This window comes from Anomalospiza imberbis, chromosome 13, assembly GCF_031753505.1.
Source record: "Anomalospiza imberbis isolate Cuckoo-Finch-1a 21T00152 chromosome 13, ASM3175350v1, whole genome shotgun sequence".
Taxonomy (NCBI): Eukaryota; Metazoa; Chordata; class Aves; order Passeriformes; family Viduidae; genus Anomalospiza; species Anomalospiza imberbis.
The window spans coordinates 15,457,830-15,485,817 of NC_089693.1; the positions used below are offsets into that span (position 1 = coordinate 15,457,830).

The 27,988-nt window shown below is 39.6% G+C and overlaps 1 protein-coding gene across 1 annotated transcript; it reads left to right on the forward strand.

Annotated features, from left to right (window-relative positions):
• The first annotated feature begins 62 nt into the window (after positions 1-62).
• On the forward strand, positions 63-27,988 carry KLF13 (KLF transcription factor 13). The gene is made up of 2 exons (XM_068204167.1): positions 63-1,000; positions 27,618-27,988. The coding sequence occupies exons 1-2, from the start codon at positions 460-462 to the stop codon at positions 27,908-27,910; spliced, it is 834 nt and encodes a 277-aa protein (XP_068060268.1). The 5' UTR covers positions 63-459; the 3' UTR covers positions 27,911-27,988.

Consider the following 27,988-nt stretch of genomic DNA (forward strand, 5'->3'; position numbering starts at 1 on the left):
CGCTGACGTCACGCCCAGATGTTCCCCAGGCCACGCCCCGCGGGGTCCGGGCGGCTCCGGGCAGCGATAACGGGGAGCGCCGGCTCCGCTGTCACAGGGCGATGGGAGGGCTGCGAGACCGCATCGCCAGCTCGTTGCCTTCTTGAGAAAACGGCATTAGTCCATACTCCGAGCAACAAGCTGCCAGTGACAGGATCTGTCTGCTGTTCTTTTTCTCTTCCATTGGACCGCCAACGCTTTTTCGATTTAGTGACAAGCTGGGTGCGATCGTCACGAACAAAGTGTGGGTTTGATGGCTGCGATATCAGCCTTTACTCCTACAAACCGATCCTAAGAAATAAGGGAGGGAAAAGTCTGCTTGTGTAATCTTTTTAAAAAGGGAAAGAGCGCTGTTGTGTTGGGTTTGTTTTTTCTTTTTTTGTCTTCGCCTGTTTGGATTTCTTTTTAAACTTATGAAAAATGGCAACAGCAGCATATGTGGATCATTTTGCAGCAGAGTGCCTTGTTTCTATGTCAAGTCGTGCTGTTATCCATAGTCCCAAAGGGGAGCCTGATCCCCAACCTGATGCAGCAATACTTCCTTCATCCAATGGAGAAGATAGACGGGAAGTCAGAGAAACCGGGAAAGACAATGGATCATCATTACTTGTGGTAGCTAGCATTTTAGCAGATCTGAACCAGCATGTCCCAAACTCACGTGCTCTAAGGATGGAAAAAACAGAGACGCTTGATATAACAGAACAAATACACATTTCTATTGCTCCTAAGGAGTTTGGGGAAGAAAGTCTGTCTTCAGCTGGTAAGAGTGGAGGAGAAAGAGCAGCCACACCTACTAACTTGGCTGCAGTAACTGAGCCAAGCCCCAGACAAAAGAACAAACGCATAAGAAGCTGGACTGACCCTGGATCACCCCAGAAAAAGCACAAATGCCACTATGTGGGGTGTGAAAAAGTTTATGGCAAATCTTCCCATCTTAAAGCTCATCTAAGGACCCATACAGGTTAGTTACAATCCAGCCAGAGATTTATTTGTTACAGCTTGGTAATTAAAATGAAAAACAAAACTAAACAAACTTTTATTTGGCCACTGTTATGGTTTCACCTCTGGAACTCAAGCTTGGGAAAACCAAACAACATCAAAAAAAAAACCCTCTGGGAATAAACCCTTACCGGGCATATATTCAAAGCTAATGTTGCCCTTTTTTATTAATGTCATAGGGAACGGCATGCGGGTCATCTGTGTGGATTGTACCAAGCTGTAATTTTTAGCTGCTGGCCTTCTTGTTCTGTGTGTCTTCTACTTCCCTTCCTAGTATTTCTTACCTCCCCATTTTTCCTACTCTGTGCTCCAGTCCCTCTCTTTATACCAGCTTATCACTTCCCATGCAAGTATCGATACTCTTGATATTTTAAAATTAAATGTTCTAGAGGCACCTACATGGCTGTGTATCTGTTTCTTTCTTTAGCAGACACTTTGTGCAAGCTAGAGTAAGATGAGAGGCTGAACACGAGTCACAAGGAGACACCATAAGTGAGGAGAGAGGGGGATATGGGCAGTGTCTAAAATGCTTTTGTCAGCTGGGTAGAACCAAATTCAAAAGAAAAAAACATTTTAATGCAACCAGTAACTTGTACTCATCAGTGTTCAGTGCTTACTTCTTCGTGAAGGCTGAGCACTTTTTTGTTGCTACTGTAATTTATGAGACACACCCACAGAAAAAGTGGAAGTCTTGAAAGCTTTGAGAAAGTTGCATTGAAAGTATTAGGAGGGCCATCTTGAAATAGGCCCCATGACTTGCCACACCTCACGCCTCTGCCTGGTGCTGGGAAACAGGATGGCTTCCAGTCAGAAAGAGGACACCAAAAATTAAGGAGACCAGTCTCTGCCGAAGGCACCAATCATAGCACATGTGTCGAGGCACCACACTGACTAGAGCAGACTTGTGCAAGATGTTCCACTGAGTAATTTCAGATGGCAAATTAGTTTACTAAGATGTATGGTCAGTTCTCTTAAAAAGGGCAGTAAGTAAGAGATCCTCAGAATTAAACATGACATAACTCCTGAGCAGTTTTAGCTCTGAGGTGTCAGCCTCACCCATGCTGGCCTTACTTTCAGTGTGCCTTCAGCTTTTCCTGTTGCCTTCCTGAGATAAAGTAAGAGCCAGTCTAATTTGACGGTAAGCTTTGCTCTCTGTGGGAGAGAAGAAAGCCCCATCAAATTTGAGCATATGGATGGACAATTCCCTGTGGCACACAGCCAAAGGAACAGCGTGTTCCTGGCACCCCAGGCAGCCTGTCCTGCTTTGCACTGTGTAACTGCTTTTTGCCGCCTTGGGAGTTATACAGAAAAGGTGTTTCCACTTGGCTTGCAGGGAATTGTCTCCATTAATTTTCAGTTCTTTTGCATTCTTATTGCTGGCATTTGCCATTGTCCTGAAAGCGAAGGATAAATTTAGCAACGTTTCTGGGTTTCCAAACCAACCAGAGACCAAGAAGGGGAACTCCAGCCCCTGATAAAGAGAGGAGGGCTTGGCATGCCCGCCCTGCGGGGAGAGGAGGGAGGGCAGGGCCGGCGGGGAGTGTCGCTCCAGGCTGCCGGCAGAGCGGAGTCATTCGGGGACGCTGGCTCGACTCCAAGTTCTCTTTATTTTTTTTTTTTTTAACTCTTCATTTCCTGTATTTTTTCCAGGACTGTAGGGCTCAATTGGTTATTGCTGTAGTTAATGGCACTAAGAGAGCACGTGTGTGTGTCTGAGAGCTAAAGGAAAAGCAGGGAAGGGACTGTTTTTGCCCAGGGAGTGGCAGGACCCTCAGGGACTACAGCTTCTTTGTTTTCCTTCGTCTCCAGTGTCTGTGTGGGAAGCTTTAAGCAAAGCTGCCAAGTTTCCCTCCTCACTGGCAACAGGTCTGTCTCTGTTTGGATTGAGTTTTAAACAGGCTTAAATGCCTCTTACTCTCCTTACAGAATATTTTCTAAGGTGCTTGAATTTTTTTTTATCTTTAAAAGAAATTGTGACAGCCTTGAAAAAAGTTTGTAAGACAATAAGAGTTAAGCTAACAGAAAAAAATTATCAGGACTGGTAAATATTTGTTCTTAGAAAACACGTAATGGTGTTTTACTGCTTTAGAGTGAGGGCTTTGGGTCTTCTCTGCTTTCTAGTCATCCTGAACTAGTTAAGTAACACATCAGTCTGCCCAGCTGTCAGATAGATAGGGTGATGGCTATCCACCTCACAGAGCAGTGGTGAGAGTGCCCCAAGTACACATGGAAGCTGCTTTTAAACAGCTATCCGAGTAAGTCCCAACCATGTTTGCTAGGAATGGTCAAAACTTCTGCTATGGAGCAGAACTTCTTCCATGTGCTGTAAGACTAGATGAGCTGGTATTTAGGGGTGACCTGAAGGCTGAGGACAGCACTGCAGGCTGGAAGACAACTGATGATCATGCAAGAAATACTTGAGCAGTTTATGATCTGCTTTAGAAACTTGCTTGACCTTGTCTGCTACTTTGGTGAGAAAGTAAAGGCTTTGCTCTTCATGGTTCAGAGAAGGATAGACCAGATCCTTGAGCTTATGTCAAAGAGATACAGAGCCTTCCAAGTACTATTGCATCAAATCTAGCCCCCATTGATAGGGACTGAGAGCTGGTACTATTTTCCAGGTGCTCTATGTGAAATCCTTCTGATAATTATAGCCAGATATCTGAGCTTAAATACATGAAGTAAAAACCATAGTGCAGAGGATGCTAATTCTCCTATTTAAAGCAGAAGAACCAAGATGGAAATGCCAAGAGCATCTCATTTTTGTTCGTTACTCAGTATACAGTGTTTTTTAGTACTCCTATTAGGACAAAATGTGCTGGAGCTATTCACTGTTTCATGTGTGCTTTTTTGGTACATTACTGGTTAACCTATTTCAGCCTTATGAATACTTCACCTTTATTACACTGAAAACCTTTGAACCAGGCAAGAAAACTTTTTTACCAAAATCTTCTCTGTTCTCTCCACCAGCTTTCAAAGTTCCCATCCCCCTGTGTTTCTTTCCATGTTTATGTTTTCCACTCTAGTCTCTCACTGAATGTCCTGGAGTTCAACATGATCATCAGCCACAAAGCCCTTGAAGTTTTAATGTTTACCAGAAGGTTATATTTAGTGTCAGTGGGTAGTTGTCAAATCCAAATACTTTTCCACTGAGGCTTCCATGGATCTCAGAAGCTTTGTTGGGGTCCACAGAGGCAGCACCCCAATTTGTCCTAAGCTATACTGACCCCACTGATAAAAAAGGTGTCACTGATGCGTGGATTTTAAAAATCCTCTCCACTGAGAAAATTCCTAAACACAAAGGATTTACAAAAAATCAGATAAATAATTCACATGACAGAATTCCCCTTCATCTAAGCAGGTTTTCAGCACACATGTCTGGACATTTTCTGGAGTTACTGGAAACCAGTTAGGATCCTCATGCACCAGTGGTAGAAGGGAGACAGTACAGAGCCTAAGAGCAGTCTACAGGCTACAATCTTGCAGAGCCTTGTCCAGGACCACTGTGTTCTGAGAGGCTGTAGAGAGTCCCAGTTTATTGCATTATATGACATATTTATACATAGAGAAAAAACAATGGGATTTTGAGCAGGAATCACAAGTATCCTATGTATTGCAACTCCCCACCAAATCATTGTGACCACTCAAGCTTTTAGCCATCTCCATTAGCACACCATCACCATCAGGAATGCAGAAAGCACAAAATAAATCTTCATTTAACTCTTTTGAACTGTCCTTCTAAACTTACTAGTTCTAAGCACTAAGCAGCACATCATAACACAGAAACAGCTTTTCAGTCAGTCATCAGAATTAAATGAGTCTGCACAAATTAGCAGAAGCTAAGAAGAACTGGGCACTAGTCTGGAGTCTTAGTAATTGGTATTTGAAAACAATCTGAGAATAAAGCAATCAGACCTCACTGTGACAAGTATGACAAGAGCTTAACAATTAGGCTGAAGAAACAGGAGTAGTATATGGTCTGTGTTCAGGCTGGTAAAGAGGCCTTTATGTAAAGTACATATTACCCGTTTTAAATGGGGGTTTGGATTTCACTTTCAGTTCTAGTAAGTCTGATTTGCTCACACTATGTTAATTCAAAACAAAACAGTAAAGCACATCTTCCCTTAAGTTCTGAATCAAGATGCTATCCATGTGTGTAGAAACCAATTAACCAATATAAGAAGCAAGTTTTTCTATCATAAAAATAAATTTTATCTTCTGTTTTAGCACCTGCCAATTACCAGAAACATAGCTAGTTAAATAAAAACCCGTGGACTAGACCTGGCTGAGGTTTCTTTTAACTTGTCTCTAGGCACACAGTGACTCTTGAAGGTGTATATGTGTATGTGTATAGCACGTGGGCAATGTTGGTGAAGACCCAAGGCTTTGCAGGAAAAGATTAGAAGAGAAGAAACTCAATCTAGGGCCTTCTGTGCCACTCAAGAGCAGTGCAAAGCAGGACTGCAGACAGCTCTTGTCTACAGCAGGATGAAATGAGTGGTGCTGGTGCTTGGATCCTTCCTCCTGAGCTGCCAGTTTGGCTGCTCTGCATACCAGGACTTAAGGGGAGCTGCACTCCCTCTGAACAGGATGCCAGAGGAAATTGAAAAGGCCTTTCCCCAACACAGATTTCCCAAAGGCAAAAGGACCGACTAAATGAATTTGTCCCTCTGCATGTTGGGCCTCTTGGGTTTGATTTCTTCTGTTAAAAGTTAGAAACAACTCGTAGGCTCTGTATGCTTCCTTCAGTCTCATTAGCATACACCCAGATTATCCAAAAGCTGCAAGGTGCCTCTAGGCTGTTGTGTCCATTAAGTGCCTTCCACCTCCTTACTTTGCTGAGTGCATCAAAACATTTCCTATAGGGTTTTTTTTTTTTCTGAGATGGGCCCAAATGGTGGCTTCTGGACAGATTCAAATATCAGCCTCACAAAACAGCTGTCTTTCCAGCCTAAGGCGTAAGCCTTCTTTCTCAGTGTTAAGAACTTCAGCAACCTGATACTTTTTTTTCTAAAACTGATAATCTTAACTCTTTTAATAAGCCTGTATTTTTAAAAACAATACAGATTTTCAAAGCATTATTTGTGTTTCCTCTGAAAGAGCTCTGCAACTCCTTTCTTACTTCCACTAAGAAAATTTCAACATGTAAAAAAAATCAGTAGAAAACATAGAACAACTTCCCTCAAAGTCCTGCCTGAGTCCTCACCCTACAATGCAATTCTCAAGACTAAAGTTCTTATTTAAAAACATTGATTTTTAAGCCTGGATCAAACAATCTGTGTTCATTGAAGAGAACAAAAAATGTATATATAAGTTTTAATGTAAAAGTCTTTGAAATAAACACAGGGCATAAACTTTTTAAAGAGTAAGCAAATTTTAAAACATGTTTCAAAAGGACCTGATGTCAGGAATAAAAGTACAACTATTCCTACTCACTCCTTTTCCATGACTGCTTCAAGACTGAATAATAAGATTCAGTTAATTCAGCTGCAAAAGAGTTGGGGCTAAATTAGTTGCATGGAGAATCCAGCTGGATGACATCTGTATTTACCACACATTTGATTAATATTAGCTATTAGGGGGAACTACCTCTCCTGATGGTTATACAGGTTTCTCTGGGAAAGGGTTCCCTTTATTTCCTTTCCCCCCTCTTTCTCCCCAGTCTTTGTGGAGATATTAATGGTGCAGAAGACACAGAAATTAAGTTTCTGGTAACAACAGAATTTAGATATTGTAGCTAAAAAGCATTTAAAGTAAAGCTGTACCTATCATTGTTGCAACTATACGTCTAATGAAAAATCAGAAACATCACAGACTTCTTTTTCCACAAACCATTTTTCTTTTAGCATGGAAGTGGGACTTAGGTCCACTGTAATGAAGCCTATCACTATTGGAAGTAGTGAAGATGGATGACCCTCCAGTTGCTTTCCTCATCCTAGACACTGGTAGTAGCACTTTCCTTCTCAGTGGCAAGACCTAGGTCTTACAAATAGTTGGGAATAAAGTGGCAAGCAAGGTTTTTAATGAATGGACAGTTGCAATTGATTGCTGTGTTTGTATTAGAAATTAATCACAGCCCTGTGGACAAGAGTGTTCAGAATGATCTGCAGAAGACTTTTCTGCAGTAGTATTTCTCTGCAAGACACTGGAAAGTGTATGTCACAGAAGTTTAGCATAAACAAACCTTTTGCTAAACTGGAATTCCGTATGAAATAAACTCACAATTGGATTCCATCTGAAAAGAAAGCACCTTTAACCATTAAAACAACTGTTCCATTGTGTTATTGTCTGGCTGAACATGCTTATGGCACGTCCAAGACCAGAAACCTGGAACTTGTTTATATTGGACATGTGGTTTCTAGTTCTGTTTTTTAAGTTAAGCATGTTCCAACTTCCCCCCACCCCCTTCCAATCTTGGATCAGCTGTCTGGAAGTTGGTGCTGACAGAGCCAAAAAAATACTCTGCTGTTCAAATGCAGGACAACTTTTGAAGGGTCCTTTCTGTAGAATTTCTATAGGTATACTTTTTTCCCTTTGTTACCCACTTGGCTTTTATGAGGTAGATTTGCATGGGCAGTGAGATCATTATCTTGCTGTGTTCAGTTTAACAATAGCTAGACAATGTGGGTTATTTAAGTGCAGGCACTGAAGTCAGACACACATATCCTGTATTTTTCAGGTCTTGCAGATTCAGCAGATCTTACAGGGCCTCCACTTAATAGAAAAGAAAAATTTTAAAAGTTCAGAGTGCCACCGTTGTGGTTGCTTGTAGAAAAACGACCTCAGGAGCTTTTTTGCAGCCTAAACATAAAAAGCATTTACTAACCAAGAACTTGGCACAAGTCAAATGGTATTAAAGTAAGCATATCCTGAAATGACCTCTAGTGCAAGGAAAAGATTTGCTGTAATCACTTACAGTCCTTTTGCAGTGCTCTCAGGAAATATAGGCAAAATACTGATGCCTCGGTATCTGCTGATGTTGCAGTCAATGAACCAGTAAGCCATCTTAGATTTGTTGCACACTCTATTTCTACCAGACGACTCTCTTTTATTTGGTTATAAGTTATATGAGTTTTTGGAATAGAGGACCTTGAAAAAGTCATATGAAAGATTGGTGTTACTGCTGCATGTTTCACATCTTTCCATCTGCCTCGGTCCTGTAGCCAGCTAGAATATCCCTTGACAATAAATACCCAAGCAGAATGAGCATGCTAGTTATGTCTGTACTACCTTCAACAGTAGCTTTTAAAGCTGGTAAAGGAGAGCAGCAGAAATGCTAACTCTCCCAGAGTAAGATCAGGTGAGGTACAGCAGCCAGAAGCAATGTATTGAGCTTTTGAAAGTAAACAGCTGTCAGTATTTCCACTACAGGAAGTTAGAATGGAGCCAGCTGAGAAGGATTAGTACATTTTCAGATGTTTCCTGCAAATTTTTGGTGAAATTATGAGCTGTTTGTTAATAGATCAGGGAAATATTTATTTTGTATTTTCAGGGTAAATAAATGAAATTACACTGGTACAAATTTACATACTAGACTGGGACTTTAGAGACTATTTTACATTCTTGCAAACCTCACAGTTGAATACAGTGCTTTCCTACATTCTTAATCTAGTAATTTAGGCCTTATTCTGCTATAACAAATAGAACAGAGATGCTGCTAAAACCTCACAGGACCATGGACTAATTTTTGTTATTTATATGTAGGGGCTTACTGAATTTTAATTTGCAATCTCTTTTAAATGCCAGCAGAAGGACTGCAGACGAGCATTAATACATGAGAGTCATGGCAGTTTTTGGCTGTTCTGGTGATTGGTATCTTTTCCAAGCCCTATGTGAAATGTATGCAGCTTTCTTATGCTTTCAGAGCACTGAAAGCCCGTCAAAGTCAATGGAAACTTCTTTTTGCTGTATATATGTCTATACAAGCAGTGCCAATAGAATGTTTAGCCTGTGTAATAAGTCCAGGATGTATTTGTAAATATGTCTTCTAAATTCTCCTAACATGGCTAAAACAAAACCAAATTTCTTAGGTAGCCAAAAGGATTACATTCAGACTGGATTCTCATTGATACATATTTCCCCTTATGCAAATATGTACCATAATTACACATTCTATTTGCCCCAGCTTTCATCATTGAAAACTACTGAATTCTTCTCAGTAGCATTTAAGAATTTCTCAGACTGGCAACATTTGGAACCAAAAAATTCTAGCTTAAATAGAAATGTATGATCAAATATATGAGCAACCAGAAAAGCAAATGCTTTGGAATTTAAAAGTATCCCTACATAGTGTTACTAGCATAAACAGACCTATCAGAAATGTATCAAAAAGCTAATTTTTTTTCTTTTTCAAATGACAGAGAAGATGTAAAATTTGATCATGGGACAAAGTAATTCTAATTACTGATTACTAATTTAGTAGATGCTAGGTGTGAATTTAATAGAATCAATTTTACTTCAAGCTGTATGATATGAGGTAAGACTAACTAATCACCTACCCCTTGTCTTAAAAAAAACAAACCTCTCAGTGTCCCTAATAAGGAAACACACATGGGTTTTTTTAAGCACAGAATCTTGTATTTCATTGGAAAAGAAACCTCTTCCTAACTGACCACCTGCAAATATAATATGCATATATGTAGCATTGCATTAATAATACACACAAAAGTGGGTTTGCACAGCTAAATATAACTTTTAGTGACCCTAACTCTGATTCTGCTGCTCTTCTGTGTGCTGCTGAGACTTTGAAAGGGGAATAGGGCTGTTGCAACTTGGTAGATTAACTCAGCATTACTCAAATAGTGGAACCTGGAGAGAGAATTCTCCCTCTGCCCAAAACCTCCAGCTCTTACCTGCACTGCAGAATCCCTTGCACTGTTGCTGAGGTAAGTTTTTAAATGACTGCCGGAGTTTGTGGGGGGTCTGAAACAGTAACCTTAAGAGAAGCATAGCCGAAAGTTGTGGGAACAATGTTACTCATCATTCATTCCGGTACTCCACAGCTTTCTTAACATCTCATCTGCAAAGTTCAGATATCACACGAGATCGAGGTAATTACCATGCTGAAAGAGTCACACCATTTTCCCACATTTTCCTTCAGCTTGAGTGAGTTTTGTTGTGTTGGCATCTCCTTTCAGTCTGCGGGATAATATCATTAAGAGCACCACCTCACTGACCAAATCAGATATGATTTAAGCCAACATCTGTTGGAGCTTGGAGTGCAAATTTAGCAGTCTAACTTCTGGGGAGCCATTTTAATTAATAAGTGTCATTGGTTGCTTTCAGAGGATGAAGTGGTCAGGCAGATTACAACGTTATCTTCGCTGTGCTCACTGATGTAAGCAAATATTGTACAACAGCTGGCACAAACGTTTTACCATGAACCTTGCCCCAGACTTCTATAACTGGGATGTGCAGATGAAATGTGTTTAGGAACATGACTGTCAGATACCTTATATTAAAGTGATAATTTACAAAGCTCTAACTACATACTGCAGAGACAAAAGTGTAATGAGAAACAGCTTTTAAACACTGCTTGTCAAAGTACAGATGTTCAGCACCAGTATCTTCTAAGAAAAGTTTCAGTCAGTCCCCAAGGGATGTTCTTAAAAAAAAAAAAAAAAGACAACAAAAAGAACAGAACATTTTGTGATTCTGCTTCTTACCCTACTGCAGTATTTGGAATTGGCTGATGTTTCCAGTAAGCAGTGTGGACTAAGCGAATGCAGCTTTCCTCTCCAAGGATAAACTCTCACCCGATCATACCAAAAGAGTGGGCATGATGGAGGGCTACACATTTTAGGGACTTTTTTTGCTAACACTGCTTACTGGTGAAAAGTCATGTAGAACTCGTCTGTTCCCTCTGCATCATTTCTGAATGTGATTTTTCTGAGCAGCATGGCCTCTGGAGAAAACAATATCACTGACTTTATCAAAACAAAATCACCTCTGTGATAATATTCTGTTTTAAACCTGTCTTTTGCTTGATACTTCCTTTTCTCTCCCCTATAATTTCAAATGAGATTGTTTAATAGACTGCTGTTAATTCCTTGAAGTTTTAGGACTCTGTAACATGAAAAAATCCTAACTCACCCTTTCACCATGTTTGATAGATTCATAAGGATTTGAGTACTTCCCTTCTCTCAGTCTAACACCAAACCTCTCAGTGAAAAAAAGAATCCTGACTGGTGTTCTTACACATTATTTACAGGAACATAATTGAATTTCTACATACAATAGACTACTCCCCCTTGATTGTACAAATCATTAGATTAATTTTTGTCTTTAAGGCAAAAATTACTAAAATTTATTTTTTGTCACCAAGAATATAGTAAGTTACAAAAACATTCTGAGAGAATGTTATCTGACTGGGGCTTTGCTTTTGTAATGAATTATTGAAAAAGCAGCTATACTTTCTGAGGTTATGTCATCAGTTTGTACTCCTAAGGTTAGCATTTGCAGATGAATTATAGTCTAATTAGTTTAGAAAAACATTCCATACCTCTGCTGAACTTCTGTCCAAATGCTTGCTTAAAGCTTCTTTCCAAGAGCCAGCTCTGGTTCTGTGTGTAGAGTATCCTTGGAAAAAATATACATATATACTGTCACTTGGATATGACCACTGTTGTTTTGCAAGAGACTCAAACTCATTCGGTATAAGCTACGTCTTCCTGGTGTTGGCATGCAAATTGCTTTCTTAGATGTATAGACAAATTTCTTACAGAAAGACAAGGAGCTGATGTGATTGGCGTGCTTGATAGTTTTTCTTCTTTGAATGCTGTGGAGGAACTGAGTTCCAGTCTCATTTGCAAAGAGATCCAAATTATCACAAAACTGTTTCCTCAATCAAATAGTTCTAAGGAGGCTATACCATTCTCATCTGTGCCATGTAAGGTCTGTGGTATTCCCTTTATGAAGACTGTGCTGGTAGTTTTTTCATTTAAGTACATATGTTGTGGTTTCACAGACTGACACAGTAAGAACAACAGTAACTTTCACAGACTAACACAGTAAGAACAATAGTAACTTTCACTGTACATCTGTTTCTCACTTGGAAATCAGACCACTGTTGGATTTTTTAATATCTATTTTTTTTAAATATAAAAAGAGTCCTGAGCTCCTAGGTCAGTCTTGTACTCCTCTGATTATAAAACACAGCTCAGTGAGCATGCAGACAGCATGGTGCACAAAATTTACAGTGCTGAGGTATTTCTGTTCTGAAAAAAAATGCTAAACATATACCTGGTTTTATGCAGTGTAATGATGAATCATTTTTTTTCTAAGACTTAAGTTTTTCTCTTATTTTTCCATTATTCACAAATTCTAAAATTGAGCACTAAAAACTAATCTTAAAAAGAAAGTAGAAACAAACTCCAACCAATTGGCTGAAAATCAAGTTCAAAGTACTTTGTGTATCACATCTTTTGGGAAGAATAATAAGCTGTCCCATTTGGCACTGTCAAGCTGCAACAGCAATAATCGGATCATATCAATCCCTCAAAGCTAAGTCAGGATACAGCACCACAACTCATGAAGCTGCAATTCCTGTTTTCTTTGGGTTTATTCACAGTCTGTCTGTTGTAACAGAATCTCCCGATTACTCAAGTTTATGAACCTTGCAGTTCTGCATATTGCAATTCCTGAATCTCAGCCCAAGACCCATGGTTGCCAGAGTTGTGCTCAGCAGGAGCTAGGAATATGGACAGGAAATAAGGTTCAAATAATTTTGTGGTCCTCAGATTTAGGACTGGATTAAGCAAGAGTCCAAATGGAAGTAAGAACAGCAGGGAACTTCTGTGATCTTTTTCTAAGTAAAAATTATATCCTGTGCATAGGGTTTTGGAACTAACCTGCAGACTTATGTGACACTGATATCTTCTAGAATTTCATAGTAATGGTGCAATTCCTATTATATTTCATAGAAGTTCCCTATCCCAGGCATCTTCTTCTGAAAAAAATTGGCCACAGTAAGATCCTGTATTTTAGAGTACTTCATTAGCCCCTGTGCGTCAGGCATGTTAAGTGTGGTCAACTAATTTCCTGCAAACACAGGAAACAGGTGCTCCACCTCAAAAATCCAGAAAGGCCAGTGGATTTCCTCTCCTCACCCAGAAGAGCAGGTCTGTTAGAGAATAGATCTGCACACTTAATCAAACAAGTGTAGAAGAGCAGCAATAAATGTGCTTGAGGCACTAGGAATTTATGTTTTGGGAAGTAATAGGGACCTTTCTACTACAACTTGTCTACATTTACAGCTACTGAATTTTTACCTGACATGTATGGACCCATAGAACTAAGAATCTCTGCTAAAGAATCATTGCTCTCTCACAAGATGAAATGGTTTACATGTGAATAAGGTTTTTAAATGCTTACAGAGAAAATGGTGGTTGCTGGGCAGCCCTTCTGGCATGATTCATATGTATAAACATATTCTGCAGTGACATGTAACTGGGTTTAACAGAGTTTTAACACTTCACAGAGTGCTCTGTAAAGGCAAGCAATGAAGACATAGGTGCAGCAGGCAAGGGAAGACAGAGCTGCTAAAGGGGCCACGATGTATGTGTGTATATTTTAGTAAATTTTAAAATAGTATAGATGTTTCTTTCACTACTGCTTTGAGGTAGAAAAGTAGTAAAAGAAGTATTTGCTCATGAAAAAGGGAATCCAGTTGATTTCTCTCTGTGAGTCCATGGTAAAATAGTTTTTTGAAAACACCTCTCTGTTTTTGAGAGGTATGTTATACATCTCAAGGTGCTCTTGACAAAGCTGTCTTTGAAATATGTCCATGTTCTACGTAAGATCTCAGCTTTTCAGTTATGTCCCACATCCAAAGTCATACTCAGATAATTGGCTTATGACTTGGATCCTCCACAATCCAGGAAATGCTCCATTCATTCAGTTCCAGCCCTGGCCATGGCCCCTCTCCTACGCCGTGACCTCACACGTCAGGGACAGCTGGTGGGGCTGACTCCCTCAGACCCTGCACCCGCTGTCCTCAAAACCAACATCAAACGGGTGGGAGGGCGGAGTGCTCACAGCAGCTGAGCTGCACTTAGGCTGTGTCACACCCTGGGTGTTAATGAGAGAAGTGCTGAAAACCTCCTACTCATTTTCTGATTTGATATGAGAATGAGGCCTGCATGGGTATGTGCTTAAAACATTTGTAGAGAAACATAGAAAAGACTGAAAAAAGCTGAAACTGCAAAGGAGCAGGTAACTTGTGCTCTTTTTTCCTTTCCATACAGCTGTGGTTGAAAGAGCTACAAGGAGATGCAAAATAAACAGGGAATGTATTTACAAAATAGAACATGTAAATGAGACTTGCAAGAATTGAATGTTGAATTGCAAATTGTCTTTTCTAAAAAGTTTACCTGTTTTAAAAGTTAGAACAGTTAGGGGAGTTTAGAACATTACAACTGTTACAATAGAATCTAATTCCTCTATTGTATACAAAAAACCTGAAGCTTTATTTAAACAGAGAAGGTGGTTTAACAATCTGGGCAGAAGATTTTGGTGTGTATGCAATAGTTTTATGCATACCTTAAATGGTAGCTGCCTTGTGTCAAGCAGCAGATTTAGTGTTTGATTATCAGCCCATAAAACTACTTTCCAGAGCTGCCTGTTCCCTGAAGCTGGATGCTCAATATGGCCATTGGCAGATGCTGCTCATAAACTACTTCAACACCACCTTGCTTTCTGGCAAACAGTCCACCCAGAATGAGAATGAAATAACAGGAAATCCCACTCCCTCTCTCTTCCATACAGTTGCAATAAACTCTCAGCATCAGAGTTTTCACTTAGCTTTACAGCTTTAGCTGGGCTTATAAATGCTGAAGCCCCTTGTTTCAGGCATGCTCTGTTACTGTGATGTTGTTGATTGAACAGTTCAAAAGTTCACAAGGAGACATTTCACAATTACAGCCAAAGACAACTTCACTAACTTCTGTTTGCTTAGCTTCTAGCAAAATGAAATCTCATCCTGTCCCCAAATCCTGGGAGCTGCTGTGCACATGAAATGTCATAACTTACCCACAAGGTCCATCCATGCCAAAGTATGTGCACTTCAGTTGGAGGCAAATGACATTCAATGTCTTCCAGAACTCAGATAAATAAAGTGCAGGTCTCAGATTAGATGAATAATCCTTTAGTCTGTTATTATGCATAGCAGGACAGCTTTTCATTAATTTGATAAGCTTTGCTTTTACAAGCATTATCCTGTTTTTAGTAGAATAGAATAATAAAAAAGTCATTGATATGTCAACAGAGAAAAGACTGATTCATGAGGCCATATGATTCCTTCTTTGCAGCTATTCATGCAACTGCTGGGCAGAGCTCATGGAGCCAAAGTTTCCCAAATTCAGCATGAATTCACCCACAGTTCACACCAGATTAATATAATTGGTCATTACCTATTTAATTGCTCTCCCACTTAAAACATTTCCATTGTCTAACCAGTGATCATGAACATTACCATGCAATTTTTTTTGAAAGCCACCACAACTAAAAATTTGTGAGCTAGATTTTCATTGAAAGCAGTCTAAACCAGTGCAGAGGTTGTTCCTGTGGTCATTGTACAGACAGGGATGGTTTATGAAGTTTTGGTTTGATTTCAAACATTCTTGCAATACGAGCATCTCCAGGTTCAAGTTTTTATCCATGGAGATATGTTTGCAAAATAATCTCATGAAAAAAGTTATGACATTAAGAAGTCACTGTGTGCCATTTTTGGTTCCTGCCATTTGACCTATGAGTCCCTATTGGTTAATTCTGCTACATATATAATTTCTCTATGCAATGACCCCACCACTGAGAATGAATGGCTTGAGAACCTGTGAGCTCTGTTGGCACATAATCCTGGGCTTCACAAAGAGAAATTCCCAGATTGGAAGGAGAGGTGCAAGTGTCCTATAGTGAGAATGTAGTATTTTTGTCCACTGTAAAGAGTGGCCTGAAGAAGCATGGGATGCTGAGGAGTGTCATACTCCAGAGCCCCCATGGAGCTGCTAACAGTCAGATGTCTGATCTGGAGCTGTTCTGGGTTTGCAGAGTGGGCTGGGTAACAGACTGAGCCATTCTGAGGTAGCACAGGAAGGATCCAGACAGGAGTCTATAATGGAAACCTTGTGCTTCTGTTGGTACCTTAACTGCACCTTCCCTGTAGATACATTTGGATCTGTTGTTTCCAGTATAAGAAAGACATTTTTCCCTCCTGGAGAAGAAAGAATCAAGTCTGGGGAGTTTGTTTCTCGGCTTCAGTTGCTGTCTGCATAACATTGCCATTAATCACCTTGTTTGCGCTAACATAGGGTGAGTGGTGCAGCTGAAAAGCTTGTAGCAGACAACAAATCAGCACTGCTAGTGTGCTGCAACAGGAGTAACATGAGACCTCAGGTGACTGAACAAGGCCTCAGTCCAGCATATGTATTCATCAAGGGCCACATTATTACCTTCAACTTTTAACCGGACTCATTCAATAAAAACAGTGCTTAATTATTAAATGCTTTTGGAGAGCCCTCCTCTAGTCTCTTGTCACTTTAAAAGGTTTGACTTGACTCATCAACAAGACAGAAAAAGAACAAAATCCCACATACCTTCATCAGTGTTAGTCTGTTTTAAGAGGCCAGACTTTTCTGACCTATGCTGAAGCCACAATCTTTGTATGAAAGGAATGAAGAAAGTCCCTTAAACAACAAATTTTTGGCTCAAGGCAAGAACTCTAGGCTGAAATTCCTTTGCTGGGGTGATGCAATAGGTCAGATTTGCTGATTAGCACAGATTTTTTGGATTTTCAGTCTTCTTTTCAAGTGTATTTATTTAAAAGTTTAATTGACCAGTGTAAAAGGAAAAAAATCACCATCAATTAGTTTTTTGTCATTCAGTAATACTTAGATGTATTTTGAGGCTCTTTTACAGATGTTTTTTTATTTTTTAATCATAATAGATGTTTAAATAATCACCCTGCTTTATTACATTCATAGAGCTGAGTAGAAAAAAAAATAGAAAAATACAGTAATTAAAGGGCTACTATACTAAACTTCAGAGTTCACTTATTTGCTGAGTGTCATACTTCAGTGTGGTTTGCAAATGACACAAAGCTAAGATACATCTTTCTCTCCCCAGAATTCATCACTTCATCTTTTCAGCATAACACAATTTAATTATCTGGCATTTAAATGCAAAGTCAAAGGGTCAGCTATTGATCTCCATTCTTGGAACAAACCACAGGAGAGAGAAAATCAAGTGGAAGTTGCTGCTCTTTTAAATTAGTGGATTTCAGCTGTTTTACTGAGCACTGGTCTAGGATTTAATGCCTCAGAGATAAGGAGACCCAATAAGAGTTTTAGGCTTAGTGAACAGAAATTATATGCAGCGATTGCTGGTACTTCACTTTGATAGAAAGCCCAACATTTAGTTTGCATTATTTTAGAACATAAACTCTCTGTCACTGAGGCTGTTGCCTTTCATTTTTTAAGATAGGCTTGTCGTTGGTATTCAGTGTAAGAGCTTTATTTACCCATATATTCCAGCAAGAAGGTAAAAAAATGCTGCTTTTATAATTGGATGTGGCCAAAGTCCATGTAAACAAAGGCACTGCACTTAATGGAAGCACAATCAATAGGATTTATTCCTGTGGGGCAGGCAGGGTGCATTCCAGTCTGCACTTACCTAGATATGGAAGTTGTCCCTGCTAGTTGGGTAAGTTTCCAGCCTCATGGCTGTCCTAATGGCTCAGATGTTTCCCTTTTTGTAGATGAGAGGTCTCCATTTTGGTCATGTGTCTAAACCTTTAAGAAAGAGTGAAATAGTGAACTTTACACTTTAGAGTTAAAACAGAACCCAAAAAGAGCATTAGGTAACAATAATAAATCCATATAGAACTATAAGGAGATTAATACCTTATTTTTGAAATTGTATGCATTGTCAACACCATCTCATACAATTGTGTAAATTACCATTTTTCTGGGTAATGGATTCTCCTTTGTAGGAGATGGCTAGAGTTTGATTGCTCACAGCTTTACAGACCAACAGGTATTTCTCTACTGGTAGTGCATTTTAAGTTTCCATGCTGTCAGTACAGTCACATAGCAAAACTACAGCAAATACGACAGAAAAGAGTCAAGAGAGATAATATTTATGTAGACTTTGACAAGGCCTCCTGGAAGATACAGCAGTAATGCAGTTGCTGCCACAAAGTTTTTTCTAGCCATGAAAAGAAAACTACCTGCCTTGTAGATGTGGGGGCCATTCTTCATACTCATACTTCTGTGAAGAGAAGACACATTTGTGCATCTCCTCCTTACCTGTCTAACCAGAATACCCAGAGTATCAATGAGCAAGTTTACATCTGAGAGGACCTGCTCTTATTACATTTGTATATGATCAACCCTAAGTGCCCCAGAAACACCTTGCTAAGGATTTGGAGCTGTTTTGCTAAATTTCAGTGCTTTAGATACCAACAAGAAAGAACATTGATTCTTTCCTTCTTTGTTGTGGCTCCTAGCAGTTTTGTGATGGGAAGCTGGGGAGGGGAGCAAAACCAAAGATGCCCCCATCAACTTTTGCTAAATGAACTCCCATCATTTTGCTAGTAATTGCAGATGACTTGTGACCCTTGCTTAAAAAAGTGATGAGGAATCCCTAAGCCATAGGGGTGTTTTAGACATTACATTTCTCTGTTCCCTCACACTCCCTTTCTCAGCCTTCACTTTCAGAGTTGCCTTTCTGCTGGCTTTTCTATTCCACTGGATTCTTCTGATGCATCAAATCAAGTCATCAGATGCACACATTCATACCTGAGTGATGACCAGGTTAATTAATTATCCAGAAAGTTATGGAAGTGCTGTTGGTTCAACGCGTTATTCAGCTAATTCAGCTTCTTTGCTGAAAGAACTTTTAAGGCTCCAGTTGCTTCTAGAGAGGATGATTTCAAAATTTGTGTCCATATACCTAGGTCCCATAATAAAAGGAAGGAATCTTGAATGCTAAACTCACCTTAGTGATTTTGTCTCTGGTTGTGTTTCAAGAGAAAAGCTCTTATTTATATTTTATATATATATAATATATATTTAACATACCCCTACGCACCCCAGCCGTGTTTTGATGTAGTCTGTATAATTGATTTCAGAGCTTCACAAAGCCCTGGCCCAGTACAGCTGACTTTTTGTAGTTTCAAAAGAGAAAGGAACACACAAGACAGGGAGGGGTTGTATAAGGAGGAGATAGAGCATGAATTCTTCTGAAACCAGGAAGTGACAAACTGCACACGAGAAAACCAAATACTGGCATTATGTGTCTTAGTACAAGGATGCAATAATACAAGTAGCATCTCATTGCTCAGGTCTACAGATGTGAATTTCAAATTGGAAATCCTGAAGGGATTTTAATGGCTTTTTTATGATCTTCAGTTGATGGGAAAGAATTGAATTTCTCAATTGCCCAGCAGGATTACCTGTGTTTTGGAGTACTCTCTAGCAGAGAGGAACAACAGTGTAAACATAGCTAGAGAGAAGAAAACCAAACAAAATCCACTACTTCTCTATGGAATTATACTGTATCAGTGCAGAGAAGATCATAAAAACACGTTTGGAAAATATGCTCGGTCTTTCAAGCATGAGCTTTGGCATGGTTGTTTCTTTGTCGTGACAGTGCATGGCATGTTACTGCATCTTTGTGCTCTTTGAAAGGAGAATTCAAAACAGACACAGTGTTTTGAAGGCTGCATCACTTTACCACCAGTTTGCAAAATGACTCCAAAGTACAAAAGTAGAAGGAAGTGAAAGCAGCTCAGCGTAACTCCGGAAAATGTTTCTTGTACTTAACATGCTGTAGGGAATCGCCCAAGGCTTTCTGGGTCATACTGCAATGCCACAGGGCATATTCTCAGGCACATTTTCAGCATAGATCTAAAATCTATTCCAAGATTTCTCTGTGAAGTGGAGGATAAACTTTCATGGTCAATACCCTTGGCTGTCTTTGGAATTCCCTTGTGCTTATAAACACGGGGAGTTTAGTGGAAGTAGAAAGCACAAATGAAATTGTTCCCTTCGACGATCAGATCTCCAGTTAGTCACTTAATAAAAATGTCTTCATGGATAGAAAGCTGCCAAGAAATGTTAATGAAGGATATTAGAAATTTTGTATTTCTTTACTAGCAAGAACTACAGGACCTACATTTTTTGGTGAGCAGTTTTTCACTGACAATCAGAAAATTGTTTAAACTGACATTTTTTTGTTTCAGAAAAGTTGTGTGTTAGTGTGTTTTATTAATTCATTTCAGATTAACATCCTCACTGTCTTGAAAACTGTCCCCAAAGCCAAAGGAATTTAAATAGTGTTACAAAATCCATACTAAAAGAAGTAAAACTTTTTGGTCAACTAAAAATAAAATTACTATGGGCTTCCTTGTTTGCAAAATTCTGCAATTCGATGTTTTTTTTAAATTTTTCAAATGAGCAGGAAAAAAGTTATCTACATAGTTCTTGCCTTTATTTCCCTTTTCTATTCAAAACCGTAGCAAAGGATATAGCAATATTTCTTATTATTAGATTTGTGGACATTTAATTTTAAAGCAAATTTGCTGTAAGATTTATTTTCCAGATCTTGAAACATAACTACTTGTAGTTTGTGTGAAGTGGAACACAGAACTTAATTTACTGTACACACAGTGGTGTGTAGCAGAGATGAAGCAAGAACTAAACAGGAGTCAGGAGTCAGAATTTTAATTCCTAATCAGGAGTTAAAATGGCAGGCAGAAAATGACTCGTTAAAGCTAGCAGGTTCAAATCTCAGATTCTTAATTCACTGTGCAAAAATACAGGATAAGAAACTTGGATATTTTAAATGTGCTAAGCTCTAGATACTTGGAGCAGTTCAACTTGGGCACCCCTGCTTGAAAAGAGATTCAGTAAATATGATGGAATGCATATTTTAGACAATAGAAAGATTATGTGATAGAGGATCCTGGGGAAAAAATAAAGATGGAATAGGTTTGAATGATTCTGCTTTGACAAAAGAGAAACAAATGTGGCTGATAAAAATAAAGTTGTTAAAATTATTATAAATGGTGTTTTTAAGACATTATTGAACAAGTTTGAAATAAAAGCTGAGATATAACTGATAGAATGCAATCTGCTTAAAAAAAATTGTTTCCATTTGGATGAAAGTGAGTGTTAATTTTTTTAAGAGGACCAGATATCTGTATGGAACACAACAAATGAGCTATTTGGGTTCTCAGACAGACCTGCCTGTGGTTAAGGCTAGGGTAGGAATTTTTCACTACTTACATTTCTCTGGCATTGTAGCTGTTATCATTATAGCATCTGACTGTGTGTGCTCGTCATTTGCTATTGAGTTGTTCTAGTTACTGTGGCTGTAACAGATAAATCACAGGGTGTAATCTGTGCTCCCAGATGGAGTAATACAAACACTTGCACAGCAAACGGCAACACACACGGACTTGAAATATAAACTTGCCACTTGGAAATTCCCCTTTCAAGAAACACTCATGTCTAAATAACTCAACGAAAATGTTGAAGTACAGAAAACAAACCCAGGATTTCAGTCATGGATGTTATGGTAGCTGTTGCATTCCTGCTCAATATTAGTTTCCTATGCACACAGGAAACATAAGATCCAATCATTTATGAATGTAGTGACTGGATTTGTTAAGGTCAAAATAAAGACTTGCACACTTTAAAGTGAATGAACTTTGTAGATGCCTGGGTTTGTGCCTGCTGGAATTCTGAGAACTCCAGTTCCTAAAAAAAGGTCACATGACAGATAATGGAATTAGCAGGACTTTGCATGCTTCTGTCTGCAGGTCTTAATGCAACCTAGCTGCTGTTGCTGTGTGTCCTAGGGGCATGGGGACTGTTATGTGCCAGTGTCCAGTGACATGGGAACTCTAACTGGAGTTTTTCTTGGATTTGGCCATTTTTATCAAACTCCCACTCTGGGTTTCCAGTGTCTAGTGACAGTCTAATTCACCCTATAACTTTTCTTTTCATTGAGAACATTACTAAAACATCCTCATTTCCCTGGAACTAGTGAAGCTTAATATTGCTGAATTTGCTACCTCTGTTAGATGTGTGTGAAGGTGGCCGAGATACTCCAAAGCTGTTGGACAGACACAAAAAGCAGATGTAAAAAAACCTGATTGCATTTGGCTTATTTGGTTATGAAATATCACCCCTAAAATCATTAATTTAAAACTAAGTGGTTTCATCTTATAGGAATTTGAAATTCTGAGGCTTTGGAAATTTTTGATCCCTTTTTAAATCCTTTGTAAAGAAACCACCATTCACCTAACATCAAAACCTTATTCTCTCTTGCACTGAGATTATGGCTTTGTTATTTGACCATGCAAAAGGACTTTTTTGTAAACAAGAGAATATCAGAAATTAAAACAGCCGTCAATACATATCAATTCTACTGAAGGATGACCTTTCCTTGTTTTTTGGGGGGTTTTTTGTTTTGGTTTTTTTTTTTTTTTTTTTTTTTCCAAATAACAGCCCAGTCTCAAGGAACATAGTCTGCTTGGCTGAATGTTTTTCCCAAGATAGCATTTCCTCTCCTGGAGGAAGGCCTCTTCAGTCACATCTCTATTTAACTGTCTGCCCCTCATCCTCCCCACCCAGCCTGCTGATCTGTGTTTCCAAATATACTCTTAATTATGTATATGAAAATGTAGAAATATAAGAATAGCATCCAGCAGCATGTTCAGGCTTCTAGTCTGTTTTTATAACAACATTCAACCCTGTTCTGGGAAGCAGCAGAACAGATCAAAGATCACAGAAAATTGTTTCTGGTTTAGTGTTTCTGGTTTTGCAGACACTCATGGAATTCCCAGGATACAAATTTCTTTGTTACTGCATGGCCTTGACACGTGCTTGAAGATGCTAACATAATGTACAGAGCTATTACATGAGTTAAATTGAAAAAAATAGCCCCCAGTATGTGGTTTGACTTGATAATACTCTAATCTGTAGGGCAGCAGATAGGAAACTTCAAATTCTTCACAAACAATTACCTAATCTTTGCATTTTAAGTTGGAAAATGGTTAGGTTCACAATTGTCTCAATTTGTTTGAGCATTTCAGTCATTAGTAGGTTATTTTTAAAGTATGCTTAGGCCTATTCAGTACTTGCTATCTTTTTTTAACTGATATTCAGATGCTGGATATCAGACAGATGAATTGGTGAAGCAGGAAGGAGATTACTCCAGGGTCTGTACAGGAGGCTCACTATATAGGAAAAGAGTCCTTAAAACTATATGTACACTAAAAGGATTGTACAAATCAAGCTCAGTAGACATTAGATCTGATGCCACCATCTCTTTAGTTTTGTTTCCCATAACTACATACAGTTGCCTCACTATATAATGATTGAAAAATACCGAATAATACAAAGGACCTTTATGTAATATCATAAGAACAGGCTGGCTCTAGTTACTTCTGAATCCTTTCCAGCAAGAGAGGATAGAGGTGCATTTTTTTCATGCTGTTTCTATAGCCCAGGCAACTCTGGGTTTCCTTTGGCAGGCTGCTCTGCCAGACAATGAGCAGCAAGGCCTGTGCCCCTGACAGGAATTCAGAACTCCGTGCACCTGCAGAGCTCACGTACTTTCACTTGGTGAGCACTGCGAGTTTCTTAATGTGGCTTTACACTACCTGCATTTTTTTCTTACTGGATGAAGTTCAGGAAAAAGCCAAAAATGTTCTTGCTTGTGTAATTTTCAGTTGAGATCAGCTGAAGCTAATTCTCCAATGTGATGTTTTTCCATCAGTTTGTGTAACTTAAACACAAGTTAGATGTCGTGTGCCCTGGCAAAGGAGCTAGATAGGTTACCATTTAGTAGGACTGGGAACATGGATATCCAAACCTATTTAAAATATAAATAAAAAAAATTTACAGCATTCCTTATCTTTTAAAGGCATCTCTTGCCTGCCTCTCCAAAGATAAAGAAGGCAGAGTTGCATTTTGATTAATTTATTTTCAAGCATCTTTATCTTTTAGAAATGTAGGGCGCTGGGAGACCTGTTGGTAAGGCTCATAATGCACAAAGTTACTGCTGCTGCCAAGGCACAGCATTGACTCTCAGTATACATATTCACATGCTTGATGTGTTTCCTGCCATATCTAAGGTACTTGAAAACACTTCTACAATTATCTATAAGATCAAATTCTTCACTCAGTGTATAAAGGTGAAATTCTGGCTTCAACATTGCCTGAAATGGAGCTGAAAGAATCCTTACTGTGTTGTGTTACAGCCATTTTAATGGTGAAATCTCTCTGTTGAGTACAACATGTCCATGGGTTATTGCTTATGCAGGAACGTTGTACTGTGGCTGCATGTTCCCTAATGAGATTAGGTAATCCATATAATCTCTCATTCTGTTGATTGCTTTACTGCTGGTAAAAGGACATTTATATAACTTACCTGCACAGAAAACCACATCCCTTCTGTTTGAGAGATGAGAATGATGACAGACTGTGGATTTCCATGTGTGGTTTTGGAACAGCAGCTGGGTCTTGCCTTAATTAATACCCCCCAGCAACTTTGTTCCAGACTGTGTACTAATTTTTTATGAACAATAATAATGACTCTTATATCTTCACACAAGGCACCCAGCATTTCCTCACAAAACAGTTTTTCTTTGAAGAGGAATTGCTAAACCTCAACAAAGCTGGGAAGTACTCTAGAGAACTGTTACCACTACTAGAGTGATGCCAGCTGTCAGTGGAAAATCACTTGGCCAAGAAACTTAAAACCAAGTACCAAGAAGATATAAAATCAAGACCAGAGAGGACTCAGGGGGAAAATAGTCCCTAGGAAGGAGAAGTACAGGAATGGTAGAAATATAGTGAAAGAAATACCACATTTTTTGGCTCAGCACCCACATCCTCACCACCATTGACATCAAATCAGACAGATGAGTGGGAACCTGAATGTTGTCATCCAGACCTGCTGTGCAGTGAGGAGGAGGGGAGATAAGTTGTGCAATACCTTCATCACCTACTAGTGCTGGTTAACACTGAGCTTACACAATCCTGCTTCAGAACCACCTCTCTCTTTAGGAACTGGAATGTTGTACTTACTGCTGGCTCCCAAATGCTAGAATCATGGACAGGAGCAGCTGATGCCATTAAACTGATTGGAACAGAAGGTACCATTTTTCCTGTGCTTCATGGTGGTGTCAACAGCAGATGCAAAACATTGCATGAAAACTTTTGCCTTCCTTGTCTGAAAGCACTCATTTCATGGGACAGTTCTTCAAGTGGAGAACATTTGCTGATAACATTTGTAATGAAAATAAACAGAGACGTTAACTCAGGCAATAGAAACCTCCAATGACCATTGTCTTAGCAAAAACTGATGCTATAGCTCAGGGATGAGGAACTCTGATTCTGCAGGCCAGATCTACCCCAAGACCATGCCTCACTGCCCTTCTTCCCAAGGGTTCTAAAGTCCTCTTGGATGTATATCTGTACTATGACCAAAACATAGGGACAAGACCAGTGAATGCGGTCACACAAAAGGGCTGTCACATCCCAGGCATGTCCCACCACAGGCAGGAACATATCTAAGAATACAACTGGATATATGACAAACAGCCAGAATACATTTGTTTCCTGTTTCTAGCAGCAGGTGGAGAGTTCAGGCCCTGACAGTTTGCAGGCAGAATAAGGCTAAGGAGGGCACTGAATGGATTTGCATGGGTTATTTTATGCAACAAGACTATATCCTTTAAATCCAGTTGGTTGTGGTTTTATTCTTAAATTCATCTGTGTAACCCTGAATTTTTTAGGCTCCATGTCAGGAGAAGCCACAGTTCTGTTCATATTTGGTGCCTCATGCAGTCCCTAGGGGGGGTGGTCACAGTTCTCCATACAAGAATATCGTGTGTACTGCACAGATGCAACCACTGATTATGCACTGTGGCTGTAGGTGTAATGAAATCCACCAAATGTGCTTAAGAACAATTGGTTTTAGCGAGCCTTGGTCTTTCTCCTAAATAATCAAGGAAACATCAGGGACACTTGCTTTCTCCAGATTCTTGAACAAAATCCTATTTTAAAAAGACTTGCTTGTCTGTTCATTGAGACACTGAGATTTGGCTGAAGTATCTTGGAGGCCTCATGAACAGAGAGAAAAGGAACCTATTAAACTATTTTTCTGAGGAGGAGTTTCCTGAGCAGATTCTGGAGATAAATGTTATTGCCAAATCTGTGAATTTTAAGCAGATTATTGGCTGCTTAGATTGAAGATTTGCTGGGGTCAATTTTTATCTCAGACAGTTTTAATTAAGGTGTATTGAATTTCTCCAGGAGGCTACCTTCTTTCTTTATTTCCTATTCAGTGTACTGTGGAGAGAACTTTTATTTCTTATTTTGGCCCAGAATTTATGTTGCTCTCTGGGCCTCTTGAACAGGCTATTCAGAATTAGAAACATTAGGATTAGTGCAAGTAGGAAGTTACTAAAATTACAACTACCAAAAATGCTAAATCTATATATTTAGGTATACACAAAAGAATAAGATGTTCTTAATTAATAACAATTAAAGAATGTGTGATATTCAGACTCAGTGACAATAAGAACCAAACCAATAGGCAGAAATAGTAGACAGCAAATTTCAGGATTTAACATTTTCATTTTTATGAAATGGAGAAACTGAGGATGGAAGCAGATAATATGAGGTGCCCAAGCTATGCAGCATATCAGTGATGAAGCTGGAAATAGATTCCAGATACCCATCTACCCAACAACGCTACTTCTGCTGCAGCCTCTGCAGAGCTTCCTAGGCTGCACATCTACCACAGTGCACGGCCCAAAAACAGCACCAGGCCTGTGTCCCATGGCTGAGATCTCTTCAGAACTGCACCAGGTCACCAGATTGCTCCTGCCGTGAGCTCACTGCTCATTGCTCCAAGCTTAAGTGCCACAGCTCGTGAGGTTTATGTTAGCTATTTAAAAAAGGCTGGTACCTTCAAGGTGACACCTGTCCCCCGCTGGAATACAGCACTCCCTGCCTCACTTTTGAGTGAGACCTAAGGCAGTGAACAAGGGAAACTGCAGTACTTTGTAGCAAATGCAGAAAACACAGGCATAGCTGTGGAGAATACTCGGGGAGAGCCTCACATCCAGAGCCTCAAAATTGCCATTTTGCAGTTTTACCATAACTTTTTAAATAGCTGGAGAAGAAGACCTCATCATGCCTTGGTCAGACACATAGGGACAGCTTGGAGGAATAAGTGAATATACTATAAAGCTCAGTACAGATATTATTAAGTCATAAAGTTCAACAGACCACAAGAGATAGGAAATATCCATGAAAGGATCAGGAGCCCAGCATCCCTGAAGACTCAGTTATTAAATAAGGTGTATGACTACTTTGAGAGCATTTTTTAATGGGCTGGAATACCACAGCAGCCTACTCTGGCAGAGGATAACACCTCCATCCACTCAGTGCCAAGTGGCATTCACCCTGCTCCAACCTATTTATTCTATACCCTGCATACAAAAATCAGCCCATGGAAGACGCTGCTCTCCCTTCTAACCGTGCCGTGTTTGCTCCCTGCAGGTGAGCGGCCTTTTGAATGCAACTGGCAGGGCTGTAACAAGAAGTTTGCTCGCTCGGATGAGCTGGCCCGGCACTACCGCACTCACACCGGAGAGAAGAAGTTCAGCTGCCCGCTGTGTGAGAAACGCTTCATGCGCAGCGACCACCTGACCAAGCACGCCCGGCGCCACGCCAACTTCCACCCCAGCATGCTGAAGAGGCGGAGCGGCAGCGGCTCCAGGACAGGCTCTGTCAGTGACTACAGCCGCTCGGACGCCTCGAGCCCCACCATCAGCCCCGCCAGCTCCCCTTAGACTACCTGCACTGGATGTCAGCACTTTGCCTCTAATGCCTAACGTGGAGTTTTGTTTGTGTTGCACACATTTTAAAAA